This window comes from Homalodisca vitripennis, chromosome 4 (genome assembly GCF_021130785.1).
Source record: "Homalodisca vitripennis isolate AUS2020 chromosome 4, UT_GWSS_2.1, whole genome shotgun sequence".
Taxonomy (NCBI): Eukaryota; Metazoa; Arthropoda; class Insecta; order Hemiptera; family Cicadellidae; genus Homalodisca; species Homalodisca vitripennis.
Genome location: NC_060210.1, coordinates 104,597,852 through 104,612,980, shown reverse-complemented (window position 1 = coordinate 104,612,980; position 15,129 = coordinate 104,597,852). Strand labels below are relative to the sequence as shown.

At 36.5% G+C, this 15,129-nt stretch overlaps 1 protein-coding gene across 1 annotated transcript in view; it reads left to right on the top strand.

The window, feature by feature from the left end:
* Positions 1-15,129, top strand: part of LOC124359871 (E3 ubiquitin-protein ligase TRIP12) — a 116,441-nt gene that overhangs the window by 32,575 nt on the left and 68,737 nt on the right. Inside the window, exons 5-8 of the mRNA XM_046812978.1 lie at positions 8,154-8,205; positions 8,702-8,873; positions 11,763-11,854; positions 14,366-14,467. Coding sequence (XP_046668934.1) covers positions 8,154-8,205; positions 8,702-8,873; positions 11,763-11,854; positions 14,366-14,467 — 418 coding nt within the window. The remainder of the gene's footprint in view (positions 1-8,153; positions 8,206-8,701; positions 8,874-11,762; positions 11,855-14,365; positions 14,468-15,129) is intronic.

The following is a 15,129-nucleotide window of genomic DNA, read 5'->3' as shown; positions in this document are numbered from 1 at the left end:
TCCAGGATGATTGTCCAAATGATATTTCCGTTTGTTTTACTTTGCCCAATGACGTTACAAGCTCGGCCAGAATTGCAGCCTGCCGCATATTATAGCCTTATCACTATTCTTATTAGTTATAAACACTATATACACCACCTCCACCTGTACAGTCTTTTACTGCAGAGAGTCATGGTAAGCTTCAAAGCACTGACCCATGCATAGGCCAGGCTTTTCAGGGCATGTTACACAATGGAAAGCAGTTTTGACATTTGGTTTGCCATGTTTCGTGCACTGCCTGCACTCCTCATTCTGTCGTTGAAGTAACCTACAACAAACTGAATTTTTCTGTGGAGTTTGCAGTACCGGGGTCAAGAGCATTGTCGTTTGTTTGGCAAAAATGCAAACAACGCATAATGGACAAGAACATAAAATTACTAAAACACTTGAAATTGAATAAATAATCTGTTTTCCAATAGTCTTGGATTCGATTCATTTTTATTGTGCCTGTGTGCAATGAAACGCCTAAAATGTCTTCAGATCGGGTACAGTGATGTGTTTCCACTCATTGATTCTTGATTCTTTCAGAACAAGCAGATGAATTATATGATGAAAAGTCGTCAACAACTCTTTGTATGAAATCCACAGAACCATCACTGTCGTAGTTTTGTTCATTGCTAGAGTGAAAGTTAGTCTGACCAGAGGTACCTGGCACTGCAGGATCCATTTTTATAAAAAAAACACACAAATAATGTAGAGAAAGAATTACATAGTTGATATACACAGAAACAACAAACTAAACATTCAAAGATTACAACGGGCTCCTATTGAAAAAGAACCATAAAGGGTAAACGCGAACGAAACCGATCAAAATAAAGCGTTGGTCATAACCTAAAATGCGGCAGGGAATTAACAGTCTACAACAAATATTTGAATTACACAAAGGCTTTGTGTGTAGAGCGGCAAGACGGCCCCATTTGGGGACGTCCGTAATGCGCATGCAGGTCTGCCGTCCCCATGTGGGGTCGGCCGCACTGAATGTGTTAATTGTGAACCAAAGCAACATGTCATATAACACCCTCCGACTGATAATAAGAAACTCCCAGAATGATATACTGGTTTTTGTCTTTGTGCAGCATATTTAAAAAAAATATGTGCTGAATGCTAAGTAATAAGTGTTGTATATCAATGTTTTTGTTAGAAACCAGAACAAAATGTGAAATAATAAAAATATGCAGCTACTACATGAATTGAAAAATGTGTGTTGCAATTTTTTTGGTCTCTAAGTATTACTTTATGTAACTTTCACATGTCTTTGAGATAGTAAGATACTGTAAATGTACAAAATATATATAGTTTTGGAGTGAACAAAAAGATTTGAACTTTTATACACTTATTCACAGCACAAAAATGTAAAGTATATACTTATTTTGGAAGTATGCATACCCATATTGGTTTTTGATGAATTCTTTTGGCAAGAGGAATTTTAGATAATGATGAATTTTTTCACTGCCATTTCAATTTTCACAACCCAACTCACATTCCACCGGTTTATAATCGTCCACACTATCTGACAAAGAAATATCATCATGCACTTTATTTGCCGATATGTCAATTTCATCATTAGAACTAATATTTTCATCATCCAATAGTTCACTTATATCATTTGAACAACGAGGATCACCCATGTTACAACATAACAAAACACTCCAAACTGATCACACTAACCCTATGGGGTCCTTAGTAAAGGCCAACGGTGGGTGACCTTACAGTGAACAGGAAGGAGACCTTAGAACTGCTTCTGGAAATGCTTCTTCAAGAGGGGCTGGACATCTTATTTAATACTCTTATCATTCTGTTCAGAAGCAGTTACGCCGTAGGATATATACAAAAAAACTGGTGGTGTTCGTACAGAAAAAAAGGGATTTTTTGCCCTCTTAACACGTTCAATGCGGTTGCGGTAGATCTACTGCACGGCTGCCTCGCGCCAGGCGCGCATGACGTAGATCTACTGCACAGCGCCATTGTTTAGAAAACCAGTCAGTGTGCTCTCAGCACTCGTCGTGTATGGTTGTCCGTTTTGCCGCTCGTGGGGATATACTTTTCCCGCGTTTTTGTGGTCGCCGTTCTCAGTTAGCGTTTTGTGGTTAGTTTTTAGACTACTTCAAATTTTACCGTTTTTGTTGTGTGTTTAGTGTTATTCTTATTAATACAATAGACATGGATTTGCCTCCTGGAACTAGTGGAATCCAGAATAGACGTCAGTTTGTGGCTAATAGTGATTCTGATTATGAAGACGACCCTGGTGTCCCTGGTTATGCTCCGGACCTCGACGATGAACAATACGAGACTGATGAGTCAGAGGTCGAAGACCCAGACTATGACGTAAGACCACCACAATGGAGTCCTCAAACTATAGGTATGAAAGGATGTTACGTTTACAAAAGAGGAAAAGTTTTTTAGTCCCTTTGCCTAATGAGATTACCCCAATCAATTTTTTCTTGTTGCTGGTTGGAATGTGATATTTTTGGAGGGCATTGTGGCTACTACGAATAGATACGCGTTGGAGTTATTCTGTGGACCTACTACAACCCCAGGCTCACGAATCCATAAATGGAAAGACATTACCGTGGAGGATCTCAAATGTTTTATTGGCCTATTGCTGCACATGGGAATATTACAATTACCCCGAATACAAGACTATTGGAAAACTTTTAAGCTGTTTTCAACGTGGCTTCCCCAAATTCATGGCCCAGGGACAAATTCATGCTTATTTTGCGATGCATTAATTTTGAAAGGTACCCTAACCCAAACAACAGAGCTTCTAAAGTACAGTTTCTAATTGACTACTTCAACAATAAAATGGACTCAAATTTATTATCCTCAAAAAAAGTTGTGCATTGACGAGGGAATGGTTTTATGGAGGGGACGGTTGTACTTTAGGCAATATATAAAAAGGGAACCGCCATAAGTACGGCATCAAACTGTACAGTTTGTGTGACCCCATGGCCTAATACTTCGTTTTTTTTTTTATGTATTGCAGAGTTTTAGATGATTACGGTGGTAAGGGGCATGCAGCCAATGTTTGTATTGAAGCTGATGCAAGGGAAACTCAATTGTGGCCACAGTTTATTTATGGATAATTATTATATAATAGTTTTACTCTTGCCTCAAGCCTGCTCCGTAGGAATACATATTGCACTGGAAACTCTTCGGCTGGACAGAAAATACGTATCTCCTGAAGTCAAATCGGCAACCCTGAAAAAGGGTGAAACCATCGCCCGCTACGCCGAAAGTGTTGTTGTCGCCAAATGGAAAGACAAACGCGTTGTCTCTTACATATCCACTGAATTTGAAAATGACATGGTGAATTCAATTAATCGAGGTGGTTTGGAGAGACTAAAACCACTACCAATTGTTCAATACAACCATTTTATGAAAGGCGTGGACCGCAGTGACCAAATTGATGTCATATTATCTTGCGAAAGGAAAACACTGCGGTGGTATAAAAAGATTTTTGTCCACGTAATTCAGATGATGTTAGTGAATTGCACACTATCTCTATAACGAAGTTCGCACATCAAGTGGAGAAAACAAAATGCCATTGTACGACTTCCGTCTGGAGGTTATTGACAAGCTACTCCCGGACGTTCCCGAGCCTCCTCGACCTCTGAAGCGCCGCCGCGTCCCCATGTACCCCTCACGGATTACAGAAAAAGTGGCTTGTGGAAAGAGAAGTAAACAAAAGAGGTGCAGAGTTTGCTATGCAAATGGCAGAAAGAAATACGTGATGTGGCAGTGTTTAGAATGTGATGGGACAGCCTGGGTTGTGTGTCCCACATTGTTTTGACCAATTCCATGACTAATGAAGCGTACCTTGGGGAGGATGGTTGGGTTGTAAATAGTAGTTTTTTAGTGTTTTTTTATCAATAATATTTTTAGTTATACTAAGTGATTTGTTCCCAGTATTATTATAAACAATAGTTAGTGGTCTGTTTTTCAAAAAACAATAAGGAAAAACGGTGCGCGCTTCGAAGAGAGACTGGGCCCCAGGAGCGTGTGCGGTAGATCTACTGCACGTTTTCAAAATGGCGAAATTCGGCTCTTTTGGTGTTTGATGACCTTTCTGTACCAACCCGTGTCACAACAACTAAATTGGTAAGTGAAATACTAATAAAAAAAAATTAGCCTCTAGCAACATACATTACTTAATTTTTAGCAGCGAACGTGTTAAAAAGCAGACAAGTAAAGGCAAAGTACGGAGACGAATCTGCCGCAATCATGGCCCAGAAAGGTTGCCTCCAGGGGGGAGTTCTGTCTTCTCTCCTGTGGGCAATGGTGGTAGATGATCTTCCTAGCAAAGCAGAGAAGAGGGGTACAAGGCTACCATGTTATGCGGACAACCTAGTGCTTATGGTCAAAGGAAAAAACAAAGGCACCCTGGATTGCCTAATTCAAGAAGAACTAAACCTCATAAACAACTGGTGTCGTGGGGAAGGTCTACGGATCAACCCATCTAAAACAAATATGATAACCTTTACCAGGAAAAGAAAGTTCCAGCTTACACAACCTGTCCTGGAAGGAATCAGTATAATCCAAACAAAAGAAGTGAAATATCTGGGTATAATCCTGGATGAGAGGCTCACATATTGAGAACAGAATATCCAAAGCGACAATGGCCCTTAAGGCCTGTAAGATACTATTTGGATTTAAATGGGGATTGAAACCCAAAATTATATATTGGATTTACAAAAATATAATAAAACCGATTGTCACATATACAGTACTGCCTTAGTGTGGTGGCCAAAAGTAGAGCAAACAACAGCTGCTAAAAGGCTACAGTCTTCAAAGGCTAGCTTGCTTAAGCATCATGGGAGCGATGAGCTCCTGCCCAACACTAGCAATTGAAGCGGTCCTTAGATACACTCCTATGGGGCAGGAGGTGATGAGAACAGCCGCTCTAAGTGCAATGAAGCTTCTAGGAACAAAGGTAATAAATACTACCTCCTTAGAAGGCCACATGAAGATAATGCAGGTATTTCCTGAGGTTGAAATGCTAACCAATGTGTCAGATGCAATGGTTAAGAAATACTCTTTTGAAAACCCATATACGGTCTCTATCGATAGAAGAAGGGAGAAATGGATTAAAAAGGAGGCCTACCCTACAAAAGGAGTCCTGAAGTTTTACACAGATGGTTCACGCCTTGCCTCTAGGGCAGGATACGAAATATAAGCAACCAGGAGTTAACATAGGGAAAACATGCTACGGTCTTTCAAGCGGAGGTCATAGCAATAGACTCATGTTCCAGAAGACTCATACAAATGAGGTCAAAAGGATTAAAATACGTAGTACTTTCTGATAGTCAGGCTGCACTAAAGGCACTTGGTACCTGTTCGTTTGACTCAAAAGCAGTCTGGGAATGTAAGAATGCTCTAGCTGAGCTGGCAACATATAACAGAGTAACACTTGGTTGGGTGCCGGGTCATGAGGACGTTCATGGAAATGAAAAAGCAGACATTCTCGCCAAAAAGAGAGCGGAGTCCATAATGGTGGGGCCTGAGCCAGGTTGCTCCCGCCACCTAGCCTTCTCCAACAGCAAAGCTCTGGTCAAAGATTGGGAAAGGAGAATAAGAAACATTAATTGGAGTAGAGCCTCAGGATTAAGACTATTCAAATTGTTTATCTCTTTATGTTACAGGGTGGATAGCTCTCTTGGATCAGAATAAGGAGGATATAAGACTGATATTAGGGATGTTGACAGGATATGACCCCCTAAGGAAACATCTTATGAGGGTGGGCCTTAGCCAGACTGACGAATTTAGACTCTTTGGAGAAGAGGAGTTCTAAATCAGCAGAGCATACTTGGTTAGATTGTCCTGCAATCTTAGAAACTCGGAAAAGATTCCTGGGAGCATATCTTCTCAGCCCCAAGGAGATCAGAGAAGAGGAGCCCTCAAATCTGATCAGCTTTTGCAAAAGCCTCGGACTTTGGGGACACAAAATTAAAGTAAGGGAGGCGCAAAGGTCCTTTTAGGACTAAGCGAGGGGACAGACGGTCCTTTTCCCTCAGGACAAAAAAATACATAACAATCAGTTAACACATTGAATCCTAGGCCTATAAGAATGAATTTTCTTAGTATACTGGCCATTTTTTGTGGTTTTTAAAAATTGTGAAAATTATGAAAACATTGTTTAAACCTAACATATTATATATCAAAGTAAAGAAGAGAAAATGCACTTTTAGAAAATACAGTGGAACCTCGATAAGTCGGATTAATCGGGACCGCGGCCGATCCGGATTGACGAAAGTCCGGGTTAGCCGGAGAGAATTAGGTAAAAATTAATAAAATATGGTATACTTTTAGATAAACTCCATTATAAATCGTAAAAACGTCAAACATATGCACATTTAATTATTATTAATCCTTACAGTACATTTAGAACTGTTCATTTCCTGTTAAAAAAACTCAGTCAGCTTTGGTTGTTCCAATGTCGTCTGCCGCTTGCGTGCTGTGCGATCCCGCAGTCTCTTCAACATAAGCAATTCAGCCGGCGATGTTTCTGCCGGCGATGCTCGAAATATACCATTAGTTCGTTTAGTTTGGTCACTGCATCTCCATGACCTCCGGAACGAGGTAGGAACGGTACTGAGGGGCCAGGCGTGGCGGTAGCGTGGGAGAGGATTTGGGGAAATACGCGTCTGCTATTGTTTCCGAGAATCCGGGACAATACCGCCACTCGGCCGCCGTATGCCATGAGTCACACACTCACTGTCGTAGAGTCCCATCAAATACTGATGCAACATAGATTCACGGATACTATACCACTCAAAAATATTACGTTTTTATTATTGAAACGTTTGATTTTTTTATTTTTTAATTGAAAATCGGTCCGGGTTAGCCGGACTTCCGGATTAACGGGGGCCGACTTATCGGGGTTGTACTGTATGCCTGTTTATAATAAAATAATTATTTGAAAAAAATAAAGTTTTTAAAATTGTAACATTGTATAAACGTTTTATTTTTCAACCCACTAATATTCTATAAATGTGTTTTTGATATAAAATTAACATAAAAGAAAGAAAGTAATCATTTATTACTAATGGAAGCCTTATCATAATCATACTCAGCATCACTCGTATCATCTTCATCACTAAGCCTAACCTTCAAATCTGGGTCAAGATCATTGTCATGTAGAAACTCACCCTCAGATCCAGAATCATAATTTGGTCTAAGATTCTTTCAAACTGAATCACAGATGATCTTTTATTTTCATCACAAATAAAATCAACCTCCTCAGAATCTGACAGGATATCACGTATTATACACAACATTTCTTTGTCTTAAATGGTCAATCATTTTACACAATGAACAACATAAATATACAATAAAAAATTGTATCACTATGAAAACTATCAGAAATAAACTTAACCAACATTTACCACATCATTTTATTCAGTAATAGTGGAACTTTCTTTACAACAATAAGGCTCGCGTCACTGTGTCAGTCAGTTACGTAACTAAGCAGCTGTGCAATATTTCAAAATACTAGTTTTACAGCTGCACAAGTGTTAGTCGTCATACAAAAACATATAAATATACACAATATAACATAGGAAATGGTCTGAAACAACTACATCAGATTTTTTACTGAATACCTAAACGTATTAAATTAAATACTGGAGCCCGAGTATAGGTCGGTCGGGCTCCGTATTCAATGTGTTAAGAAACAACAACTAGCCTACATAATAAACCTAGCAACAAAGAACGCCAAGGCCACCGTCACAGCAGCATAGTCCGTCAGCTGTATGCCGTGCGGCATGTAGATTGATATAAGCTGACAATTAATATTTTGAATATAAACTATAAAATGAATTTGTATTTATGAGTAGAGGATTCGACTGGTGAAAATTGACCATCGGCTATGCTTTCTTTATCAGTTTACAAGCAGTATTGATGAACATCTATGCCATCGGTCATCAGTGGGAGGGTTAAAGGTTGTTATTGACAATGGAATATTTGTAGGTACAATTATTTTGTATGTTACAAAGTGTATAACATAAGGTTTCGAGGTTTGAAATTTCTACCATCTTCTTCAGATGTGTATCACATCCACAAAAATTATCACAAGAAACATGTTATGTATCTGAATAATTTGTAATATTGTGTTACAGGAAGCAGAACCCATTATTAGTCAAGTAACAACAGCTGCATCCACTAATTCGAGTAAGTGGTTCAAATTCTTTGAATGAATCTTAAAATGATAAAATATTTAGGGTAACTTTGTATCTTAGTATTATGGTCTTTAAAAATGTTCTATTAAATATGAGCTGTTCTGATATTGTAAGTATAAAATGTAAATATTTTGACTGGAGTTATTCTGTAAATCAAATGTACTATCTGGAAAATGTAAGTTTGTTTATTGTGAGAGCTTTCTATAACTGATAAAGAAAATCGTTAAATTAAAATTCTTATCTGCTTAGATTTAATCATATAATAAAAAACAAATTACATATGTTATATGATTATACATTTACAATTATATCATACTATTTCAAACTTAATTTTTTCCAGTGATCAATATTTCAGTTTAGATTAGCTAATCTTACAAGTTTAGCTGTTAAAAAAAAAACTAGAAGTGGTCATTTGTTAATATGAACATGGATGGCATAAAAAGTTGTAAATATTTGTGGTCTTAAACATTTTTTCTTGTAATTTACAGTTGAAAATTCAGTGGAGAATCACACAGGAAATCACAGTGGTGGAAAGAAGAAGAAATCTAAAAAGAGGAACTCTAAATCACCAAAACAGCCAGCAAAGATAACAATCTCAGTACCTGTTCCAGCTACTACTAGGCAGGGGCGACACAGCAAGGACAAGAAACGAGATCATAGGTATATTTCCAGGCCCAAATTGTAATGTATCCACAAATTTTCACGTGATATACATGGGATTTTATCAAAATTTATTACTATGTAACCTGAAAAAATTGTGTTTGTTGCAAATGTTTTTAATTATATATACACAAGGCAACCTTGTAACCCATACTTCCAAGGTTTATTATTCATGTTTTCTTGTGATTATTCCCATTTTTATGTACTTGCCCTGAATGATGACATGTCCTCATCACACCACACCCTCTGCCAACCACTGGCTATCTTATGCCTGATCCTATGTCATCTCTCCATAGCTGTGCAGTTTCTTCCAACCATCAGTAGTTCTATTGCTTTCAGTTCATTTTTGTTTCCAAGAACTCTGGTCGCTATACTATTAAGACTGTATACTATTATTACATATCATATGCACACAATGTATGGGGTAGTATTTTGGTGCAACACCACAAATGCATAAAAAGTGTCCAAATTCAAACTTTTTGCATAAAAACTGTGGAATTGGCAAACAGAGGAACATGTTAACTTTTGTTTTGAAAACTGGAGATTGTCACATACCTGACAGTCTCTATATCCTCTCTAGGTGATTCTGTTGTACAGGAGAAACTTGAGTGAAGTTGACAGGGTTGTTCGCTTAGAGGCAGTCTGTTGTGTTATCCTGTCCACATGCTAGCTCTCATGAGCATGCACCTTATTATTTGAATATGACATATGCAAGTTACCATCCTCAGGAGAGTTCACTTCTGTCTGGTTTATACCTTCCAGTTGAACCCACACCAGAAAAAAAAAAACGGTGTGTGTCACTAAATCAGGTCAACTTTATGGATGTCCAAGAGTGGCTTATCACTAACAGCAAATGTCGATATTCTAGGGTGCAAGTGTAGTTCGATAGGTCTAGTCTACTGCAGGAGATGAATGTTTGAGTTGGTGGAGTGTCAAGTTGGTGGAGTGTCAAAGGTTCTTGCTAGCCTAGAAATAACTACCCCCTGTCTGATTAGACTGGAGAGGTTGATTCAGAACCGGCTTCCCCTTCTTCCAAGGAGACATGACTGAGATTAATACCATAAATTCTTCCTCATGGATCTTGACAGAAAGTGGCCACTATCCCTAACCATACCCATCCAGAATGTCCTGTCACTCCAGAGCAGTGCAAAGGTCCTTTTAGGACTAAGTGCAATTTCTAAGCCTCTTGTCCTAAGAAAACAAAATATTAAAAAAATGCAAGTTACTAATTGTTTTTTTTCATTTGAGATTAGAAGCTGAGGAAACTTCTTATTGCGAATTAGGGGATAAGGGCCGTCTCCTTCTGAGATCCTATGTTGCAGACAACACAGGAGGGATTGTGGGTATTATCATAGTCATGCCTTCTGTTTCAGTTTCTATCAGTCATAGTGGGCAGGAGGACAATTTTTGTTAAGAGACAGTTAATAATTTTGGCTTGAAAAATCCTTTAACCTGTTGAGTCCCAGGTTGTTGCAGTATATGTACCCCTGCTGACCAAAATTTTTCCTAGCACTTGATTATTATTGTGTGTATTACAGTTATTATTTGCTCCTGGAATATCATATACTTATAAGATTTATTTAGATTATTATTTATTTAATGTTATTGATGTTTCAATATTCTGTAAGAAAATTATGACCATAAATAGCAGTATCACCTGGTTGTCCTGGTATTGTGTCTTTCACGAATAAAAATATCCACTTCACTTTCTTCGTCACTATCAGATAACTCACGTTTATGCAAAGCCATATTTGTGTTTACAAAGACAGCTGCTGGCTGACTTTTCGACGTTTGGAGTAAAAACAGGCTGCCAAGTATCATAGTGTGCAAAATGAAATAGACTTCAAGATAAAGCCAGTATTCTGTTGTGAATCCCAGTTTATTGAACATAATTTAATTTGGCTAGGTGTAACATGAAACTAAAAGGCTAGTAAGCGGCCGCAACACTGTGCCGACAGGGCAGGACTGCACGCTTGTCTCGGCCGCAACTATGCAGCAGCGGATCCAACAGGTTAATACTAAGCGAGCTTGACCCACACCAACAATCAATATTCACAGTAAACTAGGCCTACTGCTCAAGTTACGTCTTAATCCCAATATCTCGATGTTTGTAGTAAAAGATGTGCCACTCTTGGGCATGCTCCCTAAGTGACAGAAGTACGAACAAAATATTAAAATATTGTTTGTATTGATGTTCATTGAGTTTGTCAATAGTAATTATAGTTTAATCGTGTTACACATATAGCTTTATGGACAGGAAAACAATATTTGGTTACTACTTCAGTATATCCACTAATATGTTTTCTCTACAGTTTATAACAAATAATCAAAACAGTTATTTCCAAAATGGTATTTATTTAATGTGTTTTCTCTATTCCACACATCAAAAAAGTAATCATAATCAAAACAGACTCAATTACCCTCATTACGATCACTCTTGTTACTAGTTGTACCTGCAGAGTTTATATATGTTTATTACTGGGTAGGACAAGTTCTCCTGCCAGCATTGTCTTGTATTCTCTGAAATACAATTGTCCTACTGTTTCTCTAAGCCTATATGCAAAAGTTCCAAAAGAGGTGTTTCTCGTTCTTTGATTTAATTTAGTTTAAGTTTAGTGTATTTTAATTGGTTAGTAAAGTTAGAATGATGAATTACTTGCGTATATATATTTCCAATATTCCAATACATTTAACTGGATAATATTAGTATTGGATTAAGAGTATTGTCTGTTTGTATTAAGATATTTCTATGTATTTTTAGGATTGCACAGGGACATGCTTTATAATATATTATATAAATATTGCATCATTTATATATTATATAAATTATGCAATAAAAATAAATGATCTTAAAAGTTGTTCTATCTGATTGGACTTACTTATTTATAGTGAGGAGAGTATTCAAAGTACTGCTGTCATTCAGGCTGAGTCTGAAGCCAGTACAAGTAAGAGCAAGAAAAAGCGAGACTCTAGTACATCAGGTGAGAATAAACCCACCAAGAGCTAAGGATTGTTGCCATGCAACGATCTCTTCGATGATCATTCCTCAGTGACAGTCTAAGACAAAATTAAATTTTATTGTAATCATGACAATCTGAAGGCTTGCAAATAAGCTGATTAAGTTTTGGAAATTATATGAAACAGACAAATTAGTCCGGGCAGAGCTAAAATTCCAATTGTTGTTTCAAAACGTTTCTACTCTGTCCATCTAATTGTAGTATTGTGTGGAATTTGTCTCCTTTACATTACTGTCAGTGATAATTAATATGTGCGCTGAAAAATAAAATATAATGAATTAAATCTGAGGAAATGGTGCATTGAGCGATGTGAATAGGAACTAGATGTAGCTAAACCTTAAATTACATTATTTTAAAACTATAGTTTTAACTTAGTTTTGAATGAATCAAAATAGTAAATTCTAATATGTTTAACTAGATTGCATGTGATTTAGGTGTTGGATGATGAGTAGTGTTTTTTATTGAGAAATGTCTTATGTATTTTTAGGATTGCACAGGGACATGCGATTCCTTTTGTCTATGTGTCAGCTCTCAGCATGGCGATGTTCATAAGAATTTAGAGAAATATTATCAAATTTATTGGGATTTTTCAAAATTTAATGACTTATTGCATTAAGGAAGTTGCAATGTACAATTTTTGGTGGAACTGTTGTCACCAATACAAGAAACACGTGGAGTGGTTTGCTCTTACTGGACAGATAGAAAACAAGTTTAGATGTGAAGAGAAGCATCAGGAAATGATAGTTTTATCAAATTGATTCTGTTTACATAAGGAAGTAAATTCATTACTTATAATACAAGCAGATTCATAGAGTGGGAAAGGAGTTAAAATTTGTCTTCATATGAACATTGCAGGCTTCTTCTTTCATCAAATCTTTTCATTGAATCCCCAATTCCCTTACATGATCTTTTTCTATGGGCAGTAGCAAAAAAGTGCCACTCTACCTCTACACCAAAATCTTGCTTATGATTGCATCAGTTAATACTAGATTTTGTAGTTGTTGAGTAATCACAAATCCTTTAGTCACTGACTAGAAGAATCATCTTGATGAGAGTTTCCTAATTATTATTTATGAGTATCTCCTTACATTTTCAAATCAAGTGTATTATAAATTGAAAACACTTTTCAACTAAAAACAATTATTTTGTAAATAACTATATTGCTGTCTTAAGTGCAACCCTCTTTTAAGTACTCACATTATAATTATGGTAATAATCACCATCGTAATGAAATTTAAAGTAAGGATACATAGTACGACATGTTGACAAAAATTTGTAAACACTCTTTCTTAAATTGTGATTTAACTATGAATCCATTAGCATCCACTTTGAAATTTGGAGAATCACTTACCAAAAATATAAACTATTTATAGGATTTTTTAATGTTCAAAAATACACTTTTTGGTAAAATCAAAATGTTGAGTTTGATTTTTCAAAAAACATTTTGTGTTGTACAAACAAGCATTTAAACTGAGTAAAACAACACCACTCCCAACTCTCTAGCTTGGTTAGGAGAAAAGTTATGGTGATTTCAAAATATGTTGGTTCCGGTTTTTTATGGTTTTTGAGAAACTTTACATAACCATAACTTTGAAACCATTTGAAATATTTGGGGGGAAATTTGGCAATTTTCCTAATTTATATGAGGACTGCCCTCATACCAAATTTCATCAAATTCTGAGGTGGTCAAGTTAATTTTTTTAAATTTTATTGTGTTGATTTCATACAGAATGACTCATGTAGCTTAGTAAAATCAATTTCATCCAACATTTTTTGTGGTAAACCAAGATAATGTTGAAATTGCAATATATCTCTACAGAGAAGGCATGGAAAAACTTCTGCCATGATATAAGTGTTATGCATTCAATGGTGATAATATAGAAAATATAAAAAATGAACCTTTAAAGTAAATTTATTTCATAAAATTTGATTTATTTTTTTACATGTTTGTTCTCTGGTCAGCTTCTGTACTTATAATTCTGTTATAAAATTCGAAGGTTACAGAATTACAAATTATATCATCCCATGGAGAGTTCTATACAAAATTAAAACTGCGGCAATTATAATTTAACTTTACAGCAGGATTTGCACCGATCACAACTAAGCTATAAAAAAAAGACTTTCCATGACCATCAAGTTTGATCAATACTATTTTATTTTATTAGAAATAGTTCTCAGAACTAGTAACTAATACAAAGTGGTCTTCATTTCTTTGTTCAAGAAATAATTTTTAGTATTAGAGACAGAAATTGTTAATTTGTTTTATATTACTTAACATTAAAAATGCAGTATTTTGAAACAGGCAGTTGATATAGAATGTTTTTCTTCATTAAAACACTTACCCACTAGCAGTCAGTAGTTTCTCTCATTAAACAGAAGTTGCATCCATGGATTACATTGTAATGATGAATGTTATTTTAAAACTCATGTTTTATCAATTACATGTAATTTTGAAGTAACATATTATTTGTTCAGGACGCAGCAACAAAGCGAACTGTCTGATACGCAAACAATATCCTCTGCGCAGTCATTCTCGACTGCCTGACGCACCCACCCTAATATCCACCGAGACACTGGGTAAGTAAGCTCAGAGCTCAGTTAATCTGACATCTGAAATACAAACTATATCCTTTGTGTAGTAATTCTCGGCTGCCTGATCCATCCATCCTTATATCCAGCGAGAGGGTAAGCGAGCTCAGTTAACAGGCAGATTTCTGAAATACACTCTATATCCTTTGTGTAGTAATTCTCGGCTGCCTGATCCATCCATCCTTATATCCAGTGAGAGAGTAAGCGAGCTCAGTTAACAGGCAGATTTCTGAAATACACTCTATATCCTTTGTGTAGTAATTCTCGGCTGCCTGATCCATCCATCCTTATATCCAGTGAGAGGGTAAGCGGGCTCAGTTCACAGGCAGACTTCTTAAATACAAACTATATCCTTTGCGTAGTCATTCTCGGCTGCTTTATCCGTCCACCCTTATATCCAGTGAAACACTGGGTAATTAAGTTGAGTTAACAAGCAGACTCTCTGAAATACAAAGTAACCTCTGTATAATTATTCTTTGTATAAGTATGTATTTGACTATAAGAGAATATACAAGGATTATGCCACAGAAATTAGTGTGGTAAGCTTGTTTTGTGATGAGATTTTTGTAGGTTCCACTATATTGTTAAATATATTTGTTATATTCTCCTAAGTTGTATTCATTTTAATTTTGTAGTAGTCTCATATTTTA